This window comes from Pleurodeles waltl, chromosome 10, assembly GCF_031143425.1.
Source record: "Pleurodeles waltl isolate 20211129_DDA chromosome 10, aPleWal1.hap1.20221129, whole genome shotgun sequence".
Classification (NCBI taxonomy): domain Eukaryota; kingdom Metazoa; phylum Chordata; class Amphibia; order Caudata; family Salamandridae; genus Pleurodeles; species Pleurodeles waltl.
In genome coordinates this window covers 981,738,158-981,760,082 of record NC_090449.1, presented here as the reverse complement: position 1 = coordinate 981,760,082, position 21,925 = coordinate 981,738,158, and the positions used below count along the sequence as shown (strand labels likewise).

The following is a 21,925-nucleotide window of genomic DNA, read 5'->3' as shown; positions in this document are numbered from 1 at the left end:
CCCCACATACACAGAACCAGATCAGGAGGACATGCATTTTCTAACATTGCTTCTAATGCATAGAACAAACTCCATCTCCACAGCAGAGCCTATACCGCTCTATTTGAATTCCACAAGAAGCTGAAGAGCTGGTTTTTCAATTAACCAACCTACCTCAGATAGGACTTGGCACACATCCCTACTCAGCACTAGAATGCCCTTGCAAGTGATAGTGCACTTTACAAACATACATAACATAACAATTTTCTCAAATTGCATATTTCATGAGTTAACGTCTTCATTCAAGGACAGCCTAAAGCTTGTGCTACTTCCTGATATATGAGTACAACTATTACTTAATGCTTTCCTGGCCTTACTGGATCAGTTGCTAAGTCACAGCCTAGCAGTGGATAGAAGTGTTTTTCTGATTCTAGTGCCTTTAAAAAAACAGTATTATCACTATGGTTATGGACACTGAACTAAGTTCTGACTGGCGTCTCTCCTTCTTTCTTTTAAATGGCCATCTCCTTTCTTTCCATCTACTCCATGCATCCTCCCTTCGACTACAACCTTCTCTTAATAACCTGCATGCTTGCATTAATCTTTGTGATTATATATCTGAGAACTGCCTATAATTATTATCAAAGATCCCAACATCTCCTTCCTTCAAAGTCATACCCCTGCAGCCTAACAATTTGTTAAATCATTAAGCTCATCTACTAGCCCCACTGACCATCTACATGAACTCACATACTGACACATCACTAATGACTCCACCTAACTAACCTAATTAGTAATGGTTTTAAGTTTTATTTTATATTATTTATAGATCGGTAAATGTGTCTTGGTTTGCACTTTTATGGCAATTGCCGAATAAAGTTATTTGACTGACTGACTGACTGACTCCACCTAACTCCTGTTAATGTAATATTTTACAAAGAAACTGGAATAAATGCCCAGAATGGTTTGCTAAGCACACAAACCTAAACCCAATAACTAACAATAACCAATGACCCTTAATTTATCACTAACCTTGGGCTCTGGAGCAGCGTACTGCCCAGCATAAACCCCTTCCTTGCCCTGCCAGGGGTAGTAAACACTATATGAATGCAATTACAATTGCAATTGCAATTGCAGCAAAACAAATTCCATGTTTTGATTCTGTGTTCTTGTTTTAAGAAGGACATCTTAGAGGACCAAGGTGTACACTTCTCTAAACATGCTGGTCATGTTTAAGATAAAAATAATTAAATCCCTACTGGGGTAGCAGGGAGGATTATATATAAAAGATGTTTTAAATAATGTGCTGTTCAGAAGAAAGTGGTTTTAAACATACAAATACCGCCAAAGCATGTCAATGAATTAATAAAACTCAATACCAAAGAGACATAATTTGATTGAGATTGAGATTGATATCATCTCTTTTTATTATCTTTTATTGGAAGGGGTATTTGAATAATTTATTTTGTGCTAATAATGGGTTATGTCCTCCGGATTGTGTTTTGCAATGCATGAATTATATATTTTTGTTTAAATTGGTGTACTCATTTTTTGCACTAGGTAGACTGCTTTATATGTCTTTTATTATTTTGAAAACATGATGAACCTTTTCTGTTATTCTGTTTTGTATTTTTGTTATTGGAGGAGGGACACAACACCAAGTTATCAATGTCCACTCAAAAAAGACAAAAAGGCAACAATTCCAGATTCAACCACTAGGTGGCAAAATATGTATAACAAACACATGCACACCCCCTCTTCACAAAATCCTGTTGTAGGTGGCCCCATCAGTTTTACCTTCAACCTGTTTGCCCCTTCCCCCACCACCACAAGAAAACAATTCTCAAGGTGACACTGACATTTCTCCTTGCCAGAAACGCAGCTTTGAATCAAAAGTTCCATTCTGAGCTTTAAGTTCCTTCTTTGAATAAAGTTGTTGGCTAAGTATTTTGCCTATTGATTCAAATTTGCTTTCTATATTTTTAATCACATCAGACCAAGTCACCAGTGGCTCTCATCAAGCTTTTGGTGGGGTATGGGAAGCACTATGGAGTTTGTATATGAAAAGCCCCCACTCGGATAAACTTACATCAAGAAACCTTTTACATCCATAAGTCTTTTTTTCATTGGAATAACATCAAATATTGGCTGACAAGGTCTACTTGCAGATTGGCCTGCCCCCTAATCCTAGTCCCAAACAAATGTTTCATAAGAACAAGCAGAATAAGTTACTTTAAACACCTGACCAAAAAGATAATGGCTCCAGTCATTCAGCACCAAATTACTTTCTCTTTAACACTTTTCAAAACGATTTCAGGAAGTTTCTGTTTAATCAATCCATTTTATAGTTGCCAGTCAAATAAACTCTGTTCTCCTTCCCCAGACCTTTCTGCGTGGTGTCTAATCTTATAATGTATCTCCATGCATCTGTATTTCCCCCTCACTTTAATCATATACAAATCTCAGTCCTCACTGAGTTTTATATCTTTATATAGTTCTCATATTATGTCTATGTATTCTCATATATGCCTTGTCACAGTTCTTCATGTATATCTTGACCCACAGACACGTCAGAAGCTTTTGTGGTGGCAGGGGTTTCTCTTTGGTGTCTGATCAAAAGAGCGGTATGGAATTAGGGAGATATGTGTTTTGGGAAAAGAGAAAATCAGAGCATTTGGTGCCACTTACGGGTGTGGCCACATTACCTCTTTTAGGACAGAACAGATGGGGACCTCAAGAATGAGGCCTTAAAATGGGTAAAGAGCCCTGGCTGCCCCCCTGTTGTCATGATCGTGCTGAGATATATGTTCTGCTTTGCTTTGCTTCACTTAATTTTCATTTTATGAACTCACAACATGCCTTCTATAATATTCCTTGGTGTTCATGTTTTGATATGCCCTATCATCCATCCCTCTAAGCTCATCCATTCATGCTGTCTAAGCTGCTTCACCCTGTTCCCATATAGTGTGCAGACAACATCACCCTCCTAGCCGGGTCTGGTGGCTTAGTGGACTAATGCATCCACTGTAGGACACCTCGTGATCACAGTTTCAAATCCCGGCGGGTCCACTCAGCCTTTCATCCACGTTCTGAGGTCGATAAAATGAGTACAATCTGTTATTCAGCGCCAAGAGGTGAAGGTGCGCTTTACAAATATGTTCTACTGCAGCTCGCTATTACTTCTACCATCTTTGATTGATTTAAGTTATGACCATCCACGACAAGCCCCATTATACAGTTTCTTCTTGTTCTTGGTTTCTTATATACTTGCTGTCTCTATTATTTTCTCTCCTAACCATCCCTTGTGCATTCTCCTAACCCAAGATCAATTCCTGTGTTCTGTCTTTTAAGCATTTATCTATGTGTTACATTCTTTTCATTATCACTTAGTTTGTTTATTAAGTGCTGTGCTTACCTTCAAGAATACTACAGTATACTACAGTCATAGGAACCAAAGCCATCAAAGCGGACACACACCCATTCCAAGCACTGCCCATTTCCACTGTAAAGCTTCGGACACCGCAATGCTTGGAACATGCTTTCTAGTGCATCTCCATGTCTTTCAGTGTTGTAGTTCCCTTTTTCTAAGATTTTCTCTGGCCTATAAGTCATGAACATCCATGACAAGCCCCATTATACTGTTTCTTCTAGTTCTTGGTTTCTTAAATACTTGATATCCCTATTATTTTCTCTCCTAACCATCCCTTGTGCATCCTCCTAACCCAAGATCAATTACTGTGTTCTGTCTTTTAACCATTTATCTATGTGTTTCATTTTTTTCATTATCACTTAGTTTGTTTATTAATTGCTATGCTTACCTGCAAGAATACTACAGTCATAGGAACCAAAGCCGTCGAAGCAGGCGCACCCCCATTCCAAACACTGCCCATTTCCACTGCAAAGCTTAGGACACCGCAATGCTTGGAACATGCTGTCTAGTGCGTCTCCATGTCTTTCAGTGTTGTAGTTCCCTTCTTCTAAGATTCTGCGCTCGCAATCATTCTCCAACAATGCAAGTCCAGCCTCTGCCCAAGTGAGATCATCCTTTAGCAACAAGTCTGTAACACACATCTCTAGGACATCCCCAATCCTGCTTCCAAGAAAATCCTCACAAGATTGAGCTATGGTTGAGTTGCTTATGGTTTGATGGCATACCTCCAAAGCTCCAGAATGTGTAAGGCCAGATGGTGTAGGCCAGGAGGGCATAAACTCCTGCTGGGCATCCGTCGTGTGGTCCTCTGGGAAGAAATAATTGAACCCTTCAAGGTCAGTTTGGCTGAGACTTTGAAATGGAAATGTGGGAAGGTATTCATAATAATTCTGACGTTTCAATCTACTTCGGACAGACTGTCCTTGAGGAGAATAACTTCCATGTTGATGAGTATTCCGCCTGTTTCTCCGATTCCCAAATCTCTTCTTTTCCATTCTGGTTTCATCCTCTGATTTACTGTAAGCACTTTGGTGTGCTAAAGCAGTTATATATTTTGAAGTCTTATTAAATTGTGGCATGTTTCCAGAAAGAAAACTGAAAGCGTCGCTCTCTTCAGGCAATGCACGTTTAGATAAATCCCTGCTCTCTTCAACAGAGCTAATATATTCAGCAGTCACGTCCAGTCCTGGTATCAGGGCAGACTGTTGTACATTACCATTTCCCTTGCAAGAAGTCAAAAAATCAGCCTGAGATGCAGGATTCAGTCTATTGGAAGACTGATAATGCTCAGTGCCATCAACAGTACATCCACAATAATTTATCTTCTTAGGTGAATCAAGTGGAGTTGGTGTTTTGTCAAAAAAACTATCCCCAGGAGGAATTCTGTAAATATGAAAAAGAAATATTATAGCTACGTTTTTGCTTCAGCAGTCTTTCTATTTTCCTTTTAGTACTTTACTCTGCAAATAAATTGATTTAATCATAGTGTGTTTTTTTAACCAAAAATGAAGTAAAGATGATTTGATTTTTTCTGATTGATAAAGAAGTATACAAATGATCTTCACTGAAATTCGTGATATGCAGATTTGCCTCACACATACTCATCCTGATTGCATTGAAAACCTGCCACAAGAACAAACCTATCCAATACATCAAGTCAGATGTTTTATATCATTATTTAATTTTGATTTTTTAGCACAAATATAAAAATAGGCATTATAGTCATATATAAAAATGTCAAGCCCAGTGTTTTAAAAGCCTATGTGTAAGTGCTATGTACAAAATTGCACCAACGGCATACCCCACTGAATCACATTCTAAGCCTGCAGGCTGTAATTTTGATGGGATGCAAGACACAAAAATGAGAAAAATTTACTCATGGTGTGAGTTGTAAGGCATAACAAGAGATCAGTTGATGTTGGTTTCAATGCCAATCAGACTTAATACATTTAATTGGGAAAAGTAAAGTCAAAACTGGATTTGCACAATGATAAGCAATAACAATGGAATGTCCAATCATCAACACCCGGTTACCCCTTGGTCTTTATAACAAATACTGTTCTCAGATAAGGTACCGTAGGAAATAAAAAACTGGGCCATTCTGCTTTTTCATCCTTCTTAGCCTTTTGTTAGTGATTGCTCAGGACTGATTTGAGGGTCTGTCGTAACAAACACAATAAGAAAAGAATACAAAAGCTTGTGTAGAAAAGATGCTTTTACCTCCATTCATTTATAAATGTGTGATGATTATCAGAGGTTTGTGTGATTTTGATGCCACTGATATCATGAAAATCATTCTCTGTATCACCATCAAAAGTGCCGCACAGTCCAAGTGTGTTTTTAAAGTCAGAGCTTGGTGCTCGAAGGGTCAGACTCATTCCCCATTCACTCACATCAGAGCGGATGAAGGCCCCAGAGGAGAAGGAGATCTACGAAAAGAGAGAAGATTTCAGTACAACAATTTGGAAGATTAGTTCATATAGAATATGGTGAATTAGTTCATTCGGAACACAGTAAATAACAAATTGCCATTACTCAATATGATAAACTTTTCTATTTTCCAGACTAATTTAAAATGTAACACCTAAAGTTATACATCTAAACCAGTGATGGTTCAATCTATCATTATATTAACCTTCACAATTTGTATTACTCGTAGTGCAAACCCAAGTCATCTTAGTTGTAGCCAACAGAATCCCTGACAGTGGGCTGTACTAGCGGCAAATACCATTATCTATGAGAGATCTAAGAAATTACATCTATTTAAAGCTGCATTGACTCAAATTAAGCACAAACAAATAATTCAATGATCAAATGGAGAAGCTCTGCAACTGCATACTAGATAATATGAAGTATATTGATTAGGTAAACTAGTAGAACAAGGTAGAGTGAATTGCAGTAGCTCAGTCACAAGTCTACAGTGATCTGAAAATATGCTAAGCAACAAGAGAATGGTAACAGAGGAAGAATTGTTCCAAAGATCCTTAGGTAAAAGTTACAGATAATAGACTCCTTACGAATTTGAGGTGCCAAGGTCAAAGACTCATCAAACATAAGTATAAACTGTGGTGCGAGGAGGAGAATTACACATCACTGTCCAATGACAAAGATGAAGAGTAGTTGGTATGACTTCATTATCAGTTAGTTTACTATTTCTTTTACTGATGAATACCTGTAAATCCTGTGTAGTGAGGTCAACAAAGTGCACACAGAGATAGCAATTGTATTTCACACCAATCACCCAGACACAGAAGATGTTGTTTGCCTCATGCACTAAAATGTAATTACCTTTAGCAAAATGAAGATGCTCAAGTATTTCGTGATTTTCAGGAATTCCAGTTTAGATCAAATTCGAGAGGTAATAGGACTGTTCCGAATAAACAACTTCAGTTAACACTTTTATTAATTGTTTATTCTGTTATTGTTAAGGAATGTTATCAGAGTATTGGTTAATGGGATGCAAAGACATAATTGCCTTCTAAACTGAATATATAATAATAATTTCCCTGTGAAACATTGCTTTGCTTGAGCACTAGTCTAGGTGGTCACTAATGGATTGTCCACTCTGGCATAAGTGGTATACTGACTGCTTATTTTATAAGCTAAAGGAGGATACAGTCAAGATTTAACAACAATTTAAATTGAAAATACTTGCAGTGGAATAGAACGGTTGGATAATTAAAAACTGATCAGGATAAAGAGAAAAAGAAAGGCATGACACTCAAGAGACCATTACATAAGAGAAAGGTCCAAAGAGTGGCATGAGTAAGAATGTCTACCATCATTCCTAATCACATCTTTCTGAAAGGATACCCTCACAGTCTTCCTCAATATATTTTCCCTTGGCCCTGGCAACTTCCTGGACACCTTCAAAATAGAGCAGATACTCCCTATTTTGAAGTGACTAATCTTAAATCCAGTTCACCTAACCACATTCCACACCATTTCCCATTATTAGGAAAAAATATTGAAGAACTATTTTCCATCCAAATTCATGAACAGACCAACATGAGCAATCTAATCTCCTAGAGGTCTATTAATGGGGCTTTAAGCAATGATCAAGTTCAGAGACAGCAACCCCTCCTCACCAGCGATAGTAATGGCCTGTCTCTTGACCATAATCAACTCACTATAACCTTCAACATAGATGACTGTTGAGCACGGATTCAATCCTTGGAGTCATGCCCTGATGTCTCTGCCTCAATCCTGCAATAGTTTACTTCCTACAGCACCAACTGCCAACAATTTTTAGAAACGCCAGATCCCTGCACAACACACCAAGGAGCTATCCATTTCCTATCAGCATTTATCTCTACGTGGAACTTCTCAGAGCCTTTCTCATCATTAACTGGCATTATCCATCATGAAACCAAAAGGCTCAAATCACCTTAAGGCCTCCTCAACAAACGAGATGAAAAGACTCATAACTTGCTTCTAACTAATAAAGAAATGGATGTCAAGAACCTCCCTGAAGCCCCATCGAACTATCAATGGACTTCTGTCTACCTATCAATATCTCCAAACAACCACAGATCCAGTCTTGGCTATCTAACAAAAACCTGAACATAAACTTAAAGGTAAATATTGGTGGCTACTCTGGTGACATACAGTAATACATCACTTAGATTCAGTCTGGATATGGACCTCACATTCAAAGGACACATCACCAGAAAAACCAAAACATTTTGGCCCAGCTCTCCTATCAGAAAAAGTGATCAACCTCTTTCCAGAAACCAATTTCAGAAAACAGTAAAAGCTCTGTACTCTCAAACCTGTTTGAAAGCGACACTCTGCCCAATATTCTATCAGACTCCACCTTGGCACAACTCAATGGCAACCTACATGGCACCACGCCTCCCTAGAATATATTCAATCACACTACCCCAATGTTCAAGGAGCTACATAGGCCCTATCTCCTTCAGGTCTGCATAATCTTCAAGACTAGTTGATTTCTAAGGCCTTCAGAAACCATACCATGACAACCTGGTTTAGGAAACTAACCACCTCAGATGAGCACCCTATCCAAGAGGCAAAACACTGTTGTACTAGAAATATCCAGGAGATTTTGTTAATCAATGCTCCCATGATATGGATCAGTATTCCTACTGACAACAGAGCTGCTTCAACCATGGTGCATTTTAGAAAGAAGCTGATAATGCATCTCTGCAAGAAACACTGCCACCCACATAAAAGGACCCACCTATTTTCATGCTCAAAGAGATGAGCCTCAGAAAGAGTCAAAGGCCATGTACAGAATACTAATCTAAATAGAGGCAAATGAGGTAAAGGAAACAGGAAGAGCCAAGAAAATGTTAACATAAGCAGTCAATGATGAGCAGGATCTTACATATAAATTATTATATGGGCACATGAAGAAGCAATCCCCAAATTGATCATAAATATGAACTTACTAACACACTGCTTACATGAGAATGTATCATGAGAAACAAGAAAGACTTAAAAGCTACTTAGTGGGCACCTCATCAGATATACAAGTGAGTTAGATGCAAACAAGGAAACTGCAGCCTAATCTCAATTATTCACTGCCCATAAGGCAGCTGTGAACTTGTGCGTACTCCAGGGCAAGGCATTAGTGAAATACAGAGAAGCTGTTTGAATCAACCACTCTGTCTTTTACTGTGCAGGCGGTACCTGTCTGCACTTCAGGGGTTAAAGAAATCCCATAGCAGTCAGGTGCAATGCATGACCATATTTGCCTGCAGGGGGATGCTGTAGAGGTCCATTGCCCCCCCTTTAATGGAGGGCTGCCCTCAGAGGGAGCACTGACTGTGTGCCACCTCTTTGTGGTGCACCATCAGTGCAGCTCTTGATCTTTCTTTGCCTCTGCACTGGTGTCCATAGTGCGGCATGAGCCCAGAGGCAAAGTGATTCCTTCATTTGCATAGAATCCCTATGCGAATGAGGGAATGCCCTCTCAAGATAAAGCTGGTGCTACAAATGTGCCAGCTCTATCAGTATTAAAGAAGAGGGAAGTGTCTGTAACTTGTTCTGTAATGATACTATGCCTCGAGGGTGCAGAAATTGGGCACACACACAATTTGCACTCCAGGGGCACTCTATGTAACACAGCCCAGATAGACTTTCTTAACCATGCAAAGATAGACAGCTTGCATCATTTCCCATAAGCTGACAACTACCAATATTTATGAGGCTATTAAGAATCAGGGGGTGGCCAAGCAGCAATGGGGATGGTGGTGAATCATGAGTAGGCAGAGAGTGATTCCGGCACTACAGCAGCGGCAACACTGGCTCAGACTGACAATTAAAGAAGTGCTACCCTCAGATAATGTCACGGACAGGCAGTGAAGGTGCACTAGAGGCCACAATGAGTGAACAGACAGAGCGAGAAAAGTGGTGGTGCTGTGAAGGTGAGGAGCGAGTGAGAGGGGACTTCGAAGGCGTCCTGCCCAGGACTCGGCCCCACTAGACCTGGGATGGCCCAAGAAAGAGGATAACAAGGGATACCTGAGGCTATGTCCAACCACCCCCGGCATTGTGAGCATTTCACATGCTGCTACAATGGTGGGGGGTCAGGAAACAACCCGCCAGTGAGAGAGCTGAATGACACATCCCGACTCGATTGACTGGATCTACGAGACAGGCAAGATTGCGGAGGTGAATCACGAGTAGGCCGAGATTGATTCCAGTGCTACAATGGCAGCAACACTGGCTTAAACTGACCATGAAAGATGTGCTGTTCCCGGATAATGGCATGGACAGGCATCTGAGGTGTGCCAGGGGAAGCAATGAGTGCACAGATGCAGCAGGAACAGCGGTGGAGCGTTGGGGGCCCAGGGAGCTTGCAAGCAGCCCACTAGAATGAGTGAAGCGGCTCTGCAGAGCAACCGACATCAGAAAAAAACAGTTTCGGCCTGCTGCAGTATTTACGGCCTGAACATTACCACAGAAGGTAAAGCAGAACTTACCCACACTAATGCTTGAGAGCCAGTGCATCATCCTAAGGGGCTCTAATGCTAGCAAAGGCAGTGGCTTAAAACCCTACACTGTGACAGGGCTGCAAGCGGGGTGCCCCGCCGGTCACCTGGCTGGCCGAGACTGGACATTTGCCCAGCAGTACTACAAGGGGTAGTAGAGGGGCCTGAAGCTCAGAACTGACCCCCATTCAAGGAACATAAGTAGGTGGTGGGCTGCAACTGTGAAGCTGGGACCCTGAAGTGGTTTGAGAAGCACTGAGTAAGATTAAACTGTTGAACTGCATCCCATTACAAGTGGTGGCTTATCCGTGTTACTACCCCAGGGCACTTGGGACCCGTAGAAAGCTGGGAACATCCAAGAGAGTTTAACATTGGTCCTTGTGGGCAGGGGTAGGAAACCTGCGACAGGCGCTGGGGGCCACACAGCTTAACTATTGCAGTCTCTAAATGATGGTACATGGCAGTGAGCCCTGAACAAGATAGAGCCATCAAACAACCCCGGGAAGCCTGAACTGAGGGGTCAACAGGGAAGCAGATGTACATTCCCTCCACTAGGTACCTGTCGACATGACAGTTAACCACCTAGTCTCTAGACAAGATGCTCCTAGAACACTCATACACATTTTAGGGCTCAATGGCTTCTGGCACAATGACTAGTGAAACATTGGTGGCAAGAAGACCTGATGAACCTTCAACCCGCACTAGGGGGCACCCGGAGTGGCCCACCTAACAAGAAATATTCCAGGTGATCACGTCCTCCAGAGAGGTCCTTGAAACCAAAATAGACACTCTTGGTGCAGAATTTGGCCTTCCTAAGGATGATCACTGATGTCTGGGAGAAAGAGTAACGATGGCTGAAAGAAAAAATACAGAGATCCCTACTGACGTAACGTCCCTCTGGGAGCTCCTCACAACAGTGGAAGTGAGAGTCCACACATTGGAGCTAAGAGCAGAGAATGCAGAATACAGATGCAAGAGGAATAACATCTGCATCCTAGGCATGACGTAGAGGGTCAAAGGGACAGACATTGGATTTATTTAAATGTGCCTCAATTTTTAAATCTTGGGAAAAGCACCTTCCCTCCTTACCTGAATAATACTCGTTTGAGGAAGGGATATTTTCACTGATGGTGTTCTGAGGCTCCGGTCTCATTTGGTGCAGGAAGTTGGGCCGGTTAGAGCCCACTTCCTGTTTCTGGGCAGAAACCGCGGTTTGCGGTCTAGTGGATCTGCCTCATCAAGGGGGGTTAAATGATGGCTCAAACACGGCCGCGCAGAGGCCGCGCGCAGCGGGCATGCCGCTGGCGCGCGAAAGGCGCGCCAGAGGCAAGCCCGTCTGCGCCCGTCCGTGCCAGGACGGGTCAGAGGGCAAGGAACCCTGCATTTTGCACTGGAAAAAATAGATACACTGTAGGAAGTTGGCTCTGTATGTGCTATTTCAAAGTAAGGAATAGCATGCACAGAGTCCAAGGGTTCCCCTTAGAGGTAAAATAGTGGTAAAAATAGATAATACTAATGCTCTATTTTGTGGTAGTGTGGTCGAGCAGTAGGCTTATCCAAGGAGTAGTGTTAAGCATTTGTTGTACATACACATAGACAATAAATGAGGTACACACACTCAGAGACAAATCCAGCCAATAGGTTTTTATATAGAAAAATATCTTTTCTTAGTTTATTTTAAGAACCACAGGTTCAAATTCTACATGTAATAGCTCATTCGAAAGGTATTGCAGGTAAGTACTTTAGGAACTTCAAATCATCAAAATTGCATGTATACTTTTCAAGTTATTGACAAATAGCTGTTTTAAAAGTGGACACTTAGTGCAATTTTCACAGTTCCTAGGGGAGGTAAGTTTTGATTAGTTTTTCCAGGTAAGTAAGACACTTACAGGGTTCAGTTCTTGGTCCAAGGTAGCCCACCGTTGGGGGTTCAGAGCAACCCCAAAGTCACCACACCAGCAGCTCAGGGCCGGTCAGGTGCAGAGTTCAAAGTGGTGCCCAAAACACATAGGCTAGAATGGAGAGAAGGGGGTGCCCCGGTTCCGGTCTGCTTGCAGGTAAGTACCCGCGTCTTCGGAGGGCAGACCAGGGGGGTTTTGTAGGGCACCGGGGGGGACACAAGTCCACACAGAAATTTCACCCTCAGCAGCGCGGGGGCGGCCGGGTGCAGTGTAGAAACAAGCGTCGGGTTTGTAATGGAAGTCAATGGGAGATCTAGGGATCTCTTCAGCGCTGCAGGCAGGCAAGGGGGGGGTTCCTCGGGGAAACCTCCACTTGGGCAAGGGAGAGGGACTCCTGGGGGTCACTCCTCCAGTGAAAGTCCGGTCCTTCAGGTCCTGGGGGCTGCGGGTGCAGGGTCTCTCCCAGGTGTCGGGACTTTGGATTCAAGGAGTCGCGGTCAGGGGAAGCCTCGGGATTCCCTCTGCAGGCGGCGCTGTGGGGGCTCAGGGGGGACAGGTTTTGGTACTCACAGTATCAGAGTAGTCCTGGGGTCCCTCCTGAGGCGTCGGATCTCCACCAGCCGAGTCGGGGTCGCCGGGTGCAGTGTTGCAAGTCTCACGCTTCTTGCGGGGAGCTTGCAGGGTTCTTTAAAACTGCTGGAAACAAAGTTGCAGCCTTTCTTGGAGCAGGTCCGCTGTCCTCGGGAGTTTCTTGTCTTTTCGAAGCAGGGGCAGTCCTCAGAGGATGTCGAGGTCGCTGGTCCCTTTGGAAGGCGTCGCTGGAGCAGGATCTTTGGAAGGCAGGAGACAGGCCGGTGAGTTTCTGGAGCCAAGGCAGTTGTCGTCTTCTGGTCTTCCTCTGCAGGGGTTTTTCAGCTAGGCAGTCCTTCTTCTTGTAGTTGCAGGAATCTAATCTTCTAGGGTTCAGGGTAGCCCTTAAATACTAAATTTAAGGGCGTGTTTAGGTCTGGGGGGTTAGTAGCCAATGGCTACTAGCCCTGAGGGTGGGTACACCCTCTTTGTGCCTCCTCCCAAGGGGAGGGGGTCACAATCCTAACCCTATTGGGGGAATCCTCCATCTGCAAGATGGAGGATTTCTAAAAGTCAGAGTCACCTCAGCTCAGGACACCTTAGGGGCTGTCCTGACTGGCCAGTGACTCCTCCTTGTTGCTTTCTTTGTTCCCTCCAGCCTTGCCGCCAAAAGTGGGGGCCGTGGCCGGAGGGGGCGGGCAACTCCACTAAGCTGGAGTGCCCTGCTGGGCTGTGACAAAGGGGTGAGCCTTTGAGGCTCACCGCCAGGTGTCACAGCTCCTGCCTGGGGGAGGTGTTAGCATCTCCACCCAGTGCAGGCTTTGTTACTGGCCTCAGAGTGACAAAGGCACTCTCCCCATGGGGCCAGCAACATGTCTCTGGTGTGGCAGGCTGCTGGAACTAGTCAGCCTACACAGACAGTCGGTTAAGTTTCAGGGGGCACCTCTAAGGTGCCCTCTGTGGTGTATTTTACAATAAAATGTACACTGGCATCAGTGTGCATTTATTGTGCTGAGAAGTTTGATACCAAACTTCCCAGTTTTCAGTGTAGCCATTATGGTGCTGTGGAGTTCGTGTTTGACAGACTCCCAGACCATATACTCTTATGGCTACCCTGCACTTACAATGTCTAAGGTTTTGTTTAGACACTGTAGGGGTACCATGCTCATGCACTGGTACCCTCACCTATGGTATAGTGCACCCTGCCTTAGGGCTGTAAGGCCTGCTAGAGGGGTGTCTTACCTATACTGCATAGGCAGTGAGAGGCTGGCATGGCACCCTGAGGGGAGTGCCATGTCGACTTACTCGTTTGGTCCTCACTAGCACACACAAGCTGGCAAGCAGTGTGTCTGTGCTGAGTGAGAGGTCTCCAGGGTGGCATAAGACATGCTGCATCCCTTAGAGACCTTCCTTGGCATCAGGGCCCTTGGTACTAGAAGTACCAGTTACAAGGGACTTATCTGGATGCCAGGGTCTGCCAATTGTGGATACAAAAGTACAGGTTAGGGAAAGAACACTGGTGCTGGGGCCTGGTTAGCAGGCCTCAGCACACTTTCAATTGTAAACATAGCATCAGCAAAGGCAAAAAGTCAGGGGGCAACCATGCCAAGGAGGCATTTCCTTACACAACCCCCCCCCAAACGAAAGAGGATGAGACTAACCTTTCCCAAGAGAGTCTTCATTTTCTAAGTGGAAGAACCTGGAAAGGCCATCTGCATTGGCATGGGCAGTCCCAGGTCTGTGTTCCACTATAAAGTCCATTCCCTGTAGGGAGATGGACCACCTCAACAGTTTAGGATTTTCACCTTTCATTTGCATCAGCCATTTGAGAGGTCTGTGGTCAGTTTGAACTAGGAAGTGAGTCCCAAAGAGGTATGGTCTCAGCTTCTTCAGGGACCAAACCACAGCAAAGGCCTCCCTCTCAATGGCACTCCAACGCTGCTCCCTGGGGAGTAACCTCCTGCTAATGAAAGCAACAGGCTGGTCAAGGCCATCATCATTTGTTTGGGACAAAACTGCCCCTATCCCATGTTCAGAGGCATCAGTCTGCACAATGAACTGCTTAGAATAATCTGGAGCTTTGAGAACTGGTGCTGAGCACATTGCTTGTTTCAGGGTGTCAAAGGCCTGTTGGCAGTCCACAGTCCAGTTCACTTTCTTGGGCATTTTCTTGGAGGTGAGCTCAGTGAGGGCTGTCACAATGGATCCATATCCCTTCACAAACCTCCTGTAGTACCCAGTCAAGCCAAGGAATGCCCTGACTTGAGTCTGGGTTTTTGGAGCTACCCAGTCCAGAATGGTCTGGATCTTGGGTTGGAGTGGCTGAACTTGGCCTCCACCTACAAGGTGGCCCAAGTAAACCACAGTTCCCTGCCCTATCTGGCATTTGGATGCCTTGATAGAGAGGCCTGCAGATTGCAGAGCCTTCAAAACCTTCTTCAGGTGGACCAGGTGATCCTGCCAGGTGGAGCTAAAGACAGCAATATCATCAAGATAAGCTGTGCTAAAGGACTCCAAGCCAGCAAGGACTTGATTCACCAACCTTTGGAAGGTGGCAGGGGCATTCTTTAAACCAAAGGGCATAACAGTAAACTGATAATGCCCATCAGGTGTGGAGAATGCTGTCTTTTCTTTTGCTCCAGGCGCCATTTTTATTTGCCAGTACCCTGCTGTCAAGTCAAAGGTACTTAGAAATTTGGCAGCACCTAACTTATCAATGAGCTCATCAGCTCTTGGAATTGGATGGGCATCTGTCTTGGTGACAGAGTTGAGCCCTCTGTAGTCCACACAAAACCTCATCTCTTTCTTTCCATCTTTGGTGTGAGGTTTGGGGACTAAGACCACTGGGCTAGCCCAGGGGCTGTCAGAGCGCTCAATCACTCCCAATTCCAGCATCTTGTGGACTTCCATCTTGATGCTTTCCTTAACATGGTCAGACTGTCTGAAGATTTTGTTCTTGACAGGCATGCTGTCTCCTGTGTCCACATCATGGGTACACAGGTGTGTCTGACCAGGGGTTAGGGAGAAAAGCTCAGGAAACTGTTGTAGGACTCTCCTACAATCAGCCTGCTGTTGGCCAGAGAGGGTGTCTGAGTAGATCACTCCATCTACTGTGCCATCTTTTGGGTCTGATGACAGAAGATCAGGGAGAGGTTCACTCTCTGCCTCCTGATCCTCATCTGTTATCATTAACAGATTCACATCAGCCCTGTCATGGAAGAGCTTAAGGCGGTTCACATGGATCACCCTCTTGGGGCTCCTGCTTGTGCCCAGGTCCACCAGGTAGGTGACCTGACTCTTCCTCTCTAGCACTGGGTAAGGGCCACTCCATTTGTCCTGGAGTGCCCTGGGAGCCACAGGCTCCAGAACCCAGACTTTCTGCCCTGGTTGGAACTCAACCAGTGCAGCCTTTTGGTCATACCAAAACTTCTGGAGTTGTTGGCTGGCCTCAAGGTTTTTGGTTGCCTTTTCCATGTACTCTGCCATTCTAGAGCGAAGGCCAAGTACATAGTCCACTATGTCCTGTTTAGGCTCATGGAGAGGTCTCTCCCAGCCTTCTTTAACAAGGGCAAGTGGTCCCCTTACAGGATGACCAAACAGAAGTTCAAAGGGTGAGAACCCTACTCCCTTCTGTGGTACCTCCCTGTAAGCGAAAAGCAGACATGGCAGGAGGACATCCCATCTCCTTTTGAGTTTTTCTGGGAGCCCCATGATCATGCCCTTTAATGTCTTGTTGAATCTCTCAACTAAGCCATTAGTTTGTGGATGGTAAGGTGTAGTGAATTTATAAGTCACTCCACACTCATTCCACATGTGCTTTAGGTATGCTGACATGAAGTTGGTACCTCTGTCAGACACCACCTCCTTAGGGAAACCCACTCTGGTAAAGATACCAATGAGGGCCTTGGCTACTGCAGGGGCAGTAGTCGACCTAAGGGGAATAGCTTCAGGATACCTGGTAGCATGATCCACTACTACCAGGATATACATATTTCCTGAGGCTGTGGGAGGTTCCAGTGGACCAACTATGTCCACACCCACTCTTTCAAAGGGCACCCCCACCACAGGAAGTGGAATGAGGGGGGCCTTTGGATGCCCACCTGTCTTACCACTGGCTTGACAGGTGGGGCAGGAGAGGCAAAACTCCTTAACCATGTTGGACATATTGGGCCAGTAGAAGTGGTTGACTAACCTCTCCCACGTCTTGGTTTGTCCCAAATGTCCAGCAAGGGGAATGTCATGGGCCAATGTTAGGATGAACTCTCTGAACAGCTGAGGCACTACCACTCTCCTAGTGGCACCAGGTTTGGGGTCTCTGGCCTCAGTGTACAGGAGCCCATCTTCCCAATAGACCCTATGTGTTCCATTTTTCTTGCCTTTGGACTCTTCAGCAGCTTGCTGCCTAAGGCCTTCAAGAGAGGGACAGGTTTCTTGTCCCTTACACAGCTCCTCCCTTGAGGGTCCCCCTGGGCCTAAGAGCTCAACCTGATAAGGTTCAAGCTCCAAAGGCTCAGTTCCCTCAGAGGGCAGAACTTCTTCCTGAGAAGAGAGGTTCCCTTTCTTTTGCTGTGTTGCAGTTGGTTTCCCAACTGACTTTCCTGTTCTCTTGGTAGGCTGGGCCATTTTTCCAGACTCCAGCTCTACTTTTTCACCCTGTGCCTTGCACTGTGCTCTTGTTTTCACACACACCAGTTCAGGGATACCCAGCATTGCTGCATGGGTTTTTAGCTCTACCTCAGCCCATGCTGAGGACTCCAGGTCATTTCCAAGCAGACAGTCCACTGGGATATTTGAGGAGACCACCACCTGCTTCAGGCCATTGACCCCTCCCCATTCTAAAGTAACCATTGCCATGGGATGTACTTTTCTCTGATTGTCAGCGTTGGTGACTGTGTAAGTTTTTCCAGTCAGGTATTGGCCAGGGGAAACCAGTTTCTCTGTCACCATGGTGACACTGGCACCTGTATCCCTCAGGCCCTCTATTCTAGTCCCATTAATTAAGAGTTGCTGTCTGTATTTTTGCATGTTAGGCGGCCAGACAGCTAGTGTGGCTAAATCCACCCCACCCTCAGAAACTAGAGTAGCTTCAGTGTGGACCCTGATTTGCTCTGGGCACACTGTTGATCCCACTTGGAGACTAGCCATACCAGTGTTACCTGGATGGGAGTTTGGAGTGGAACCTTTCTTGGGACAGGCCTTGTCTCCAGTTTGGTGTCCATGCTGTTTACAGCTATGACACCAGGCCTTTTTGGGATCAAAGTTTTTACCCTTGTACCCATGGTTTTGTGAAGAGGCTCTGGGCCCACCCTCCTGTGCAGGTTTTTGGGGGCCTGTGGAAGACTCTTTACTATTTTTAGTTTTGGTTGTCTCATCACCCTTCTGCTGGGGAGTCTTCGTGACCCCTTTCTTTTGGTCACCCCCTGTTGAAGTCTTGGACACCCTTGTCTTGACCCAATGGTCCGCCTTCTTTCCCAATTCTTGGGGAGAAATTGGTCCTAGGTCTACCAGATGCTGATGCAGTTTATCATTGAAACAATTACTTAACAGGTGTTCTTTCACAAATAAATTGTACAGCCCATCATAATTACTTACACCACTGCCTTGAATCCAACCATCTAGTGTTTTCACTGAGTAGTCAACAAAGTCAACCCAGGTCTGGCTCGAGGATTTTTGAGCCCCCCTGAACCTAATCCTGTACTCCTCAGTGGAGAATCCAAAGCCCTCAATCAGGGTACCCTTCATGAGGTCATAAGATTCTGCATCTTGTCCAGAGAGTGTGAGGAGTCTATCCCTACACTTTCCTGTGAACATTTCCCAAAGGAGAGCACCCCAGTGAGATCTGTTCACTTTTCTGGTTACACAAGCCCTCTCAAAAGCTGTGAACCATTTGGTGATGTCATCACCATCTTCATATTTAGTTACAATCCCTTTGGGGATTTTCAACATGTCAGGAGAATCTCTGACCCTATTTATGTTGCTGCCACCATTGATGGGTCCTAGGCCCATCTCTTGTCTTTCCCTCTCTATGGCTAGGATCTGTCTTTCCAAAGCCAATCTTTTGGCCATCCTGGCTAACTGGATGTCCTCTTCACTGGAGTTATCCTCAGTGATTTCAGAGTTGTTGGTCCCTCCTGTGAGGGAACCAGCATCTCTGACTATTATTTGTGGAGTCAGGGCTTGAGAAGCCCTGCTCTCCCTAAGTAGGACTGGAGGGGGGGAATTTCCCTCCAAGTCACTATCTTCATCCTCTGAGTTGCCATCCTCAGAGGGGTTGGCCTTTTCAAACTCTGCCAAAAGCTCCTGGAGCTGTACTTTGGTAGGTTTGGGGCCCATTGCTATTTTCTTTAGTTTACAGAGTGACCTTAGCTCTCTCATCTGTAGATGGAGGTAAGGTGTGGTGTCGAGTTCCACCACATTCACATCTGTGCTAGACATTATGCTTCTAAAAGTTGGAATACTTTTTAAGAAACTAAAACTGGTTCTAGAATCTAATTCAAACTTTTACAAACTTTTAAACTCTAAAAGAAATGCTAAACAGGATCTAACACAAGGCCCTAGCAGGTCTTTTAAGAATTTAGAAAACTTTTCAAATTGCAAAAATCAATTTCTAATGACAATTTTGGAATTTGTCGTGTGATCAGGTATTGGCTGAGTAGTCCAGCAAATGCAAAGTCTTGTATCCCACCGCTGATCCACCAATGTAGGAAGTTGGCTCTGTATGTGCTATTTCAAAGTAAGGAATAGCATGCACAGAGTCCAAGGGTTCCCCTTAGAGGTAAAATAGTGGTAAAAATAGATAATACTAATGCTCTATTTTGTGGTAGTGTGGTCGAGCAGTAGGCTTATCCAAGGAGTAGTGTTAAGCATTTGTTGTACATACACATAGACAATAAATGAGGTACACACACTCAGAGACAAATCCAGCCAATAGGTTTTTATATAGAAAAATATCTTTTCTTAGTTTATTTTAAGAACCACAGGTTCAAATTCTACATGTAATAGCTCATTCGAAAGGTATTGCAGGTAAGTACTTTAGGAACTTCAAATCATCAAAATTGCATGTATACTTTTCAAGTTATTGACAAATAGCTGTTTTAAAAGTGGACACTTAGTGCAATTTTCACAGTTCCTAGGGGAGGTAAGTTTTGATTAGTTTTTCCAGGTAAGTAAGACACTTACAGGGTTCAGTTCTTGGTCCAAGGTAGCCCACCGTTGGGGGTTCAGAGCAACCCCAAAGTCACCACACCAGCAGCTCAGGGCCGGTCAGGTGCAGAGTTCAAAGTGGTGCCCAAAACACATAGGCTAGAATGGAGAGAAGGGGGTGCCCCGGTTCCGGTCTGCTTGCAGGTAAGTACCCGCGTCTTCGGAGGGCAGACCAGGGGGGTTTTGTAGGGCACCGGGGGGGACACAAGTCCACACAGAAATTTCACCCTCAGCAGCGCGGGGGCGGCCGGGTGCAGTGTAGAAACAAGCGTCGGGTTTGTAATGGAAGTCAATGGGAGATCTAGGGATCTCTTCAGCGCTGCAGGCAGGCAAGGGGGGGGTTCCTCGGGGAAACCTCCACTTGGGCAAGGGAGAGGGACTCCTGGGGGTCACTCCTCCAGTGAAAGTCCGGTCCTTCAGGTCCTGGGGGCTGCGGGTGCAGGGTCTCTCCCAGGTGTCGGGACTTTGGATTCAAGGAGTCGCGGTCAGGGGAAGCCTCGGGATTCCCTCTGCAGGCGGCGCTGTGGGGGCTCAGGGGGGACAGGTTTTGGTACTCACAGTATCAGAGTAGTCCTGGGGTCCCTCCTGAGGCGTCGGATCTCCACCAGCCGAGTCGGGGTCGCCGGGTGCAGTGTTGCAAGTCTCACGCTTCTTGCGGGGAGCTTGCAGGGTTCTTTAAAACTGCTGGAAACAAAGTTGCAGCCTTTCTTGGAGCAGGTCCGCTGTCCTCGGGAGTTTCTTGTCTTTTCGAAGCAGGGGCAGTCCTCAGAGGATGTCGAGGTCGCTGGTCCCTTTGGAAGGCGTCGCTGGAGCAGGATCTTTGGAAGGCAGGAGACAGGCCGGTGAGTTTCTGGAGCCAAGGCAGTTGTCGTCTTCTGGTCTTCCTCTGCAGGGGTTTTTCAGCTAGGCAGTCCTTCTTCTTGTAGTTGCAGGAATCTAATCTTCTAGGGTTCAGGGTAGCCCTTAAATACTAAATTTAAGGGCGTGTTTAGGTCTGGGGGGTTAGTAGCCAATGGCTACTAGCCCTGAGGGTGGGTACACCCTCTTTGTGCCTCCTCCCAAGGGGAGGGGGTCACAATCCTAACCCTATTGGGGGAATCCTCCATCTGCAAGATGGAGGATTTCTAAAAGTCAGAGTCACCTCAGCTCAGGACACCTTAGGGGCTGTCCTGACTGGCCAGTGACTCCTCCTTGTTGCTTTCTTTGTTCCCTCCAGCCTTGCCGCCAAAAGTGGGGGCCGTGGCCGGAGGGGGCGGGCAACTCCACTAAGCTGGAGTGCCCTGCTGGGCTGTGACAAAGGGGTGAGCCTTTGAGGCTCACCGCCAGGTGTCACAGCTCCTGCCTGGGGGAGGTGTTAGCATCTCCACCCAGTGCAGGCTTTGTTACTGGCCTCAGAGTGACAAAGGCACTCTCCCCATGGGGCCAGCAACATGTCTCTGGTGTGGCAGGCTGCTGGAACTAGTCAGCCTACACAGACAGTCGGTTAAGTTTCAGGGGGCACCTCTAAGGTGCCCTCTGTGGTGTATTTTACAATAAAATGTACACTGGCATCAGTGTGCATTTATTGTGCTGAGAAGTTTGATACCAAACTTCCCAGTTTTCAGTGTAGCCATTATGGTGCTGTGGAGTTCGTGTTTGACAGACTCCCAGACCATATACTCTTATGGCTACCCTGCACTTACAATGTCTAAGGTTTTGTTTAGACACTGTAGGGGTACCATGCTCATGCACTGGTACCCTCACCTATGGTATAGTGCACCCTGCCTTAGGGCTGTAAGGCCTGCTAGAGGGGTGTCTTACCTATACTGCATAGGCAGTGAGAGGCTGGCATGGCACCCTGAGGGGAGTGCCATGTCGACTTACTCGTTTGGTCCTCACTAGCACAC

At 45.4% G+C, this 21,925-nt stretch overlaps 1 protein-coding gene across 2 annotated transcripts in view; it reads right to left on the bottom strand.

The window, feature by feature from the left end:
- VWDE (von Willebrand factor D and EGF domains) overlaps positions 1–21,925 on the bottom strand; it is a 388,413-nt gene that overhangs the window by 123,630 nt on the left and 242,858 nt on the right. For both annotated transcript variants that reach the window (XM_069211824.1, XM_069211825.1), the window contains 2 exons: positions 5,630–5,838; positions 3,798–4,792 (listed from right to left, as the gene is read on the bottom strand). In XM_069211824.1, coding sequence (XP_069067925.1) covers positions 3,798–4,792; positions 5,630–5,838 — 1,204 coding nt within the window. The remainder of the gene's footprint in view (positions 1–3,797; positions 4,793–5,629; positions 5,839–21,925) is intronic.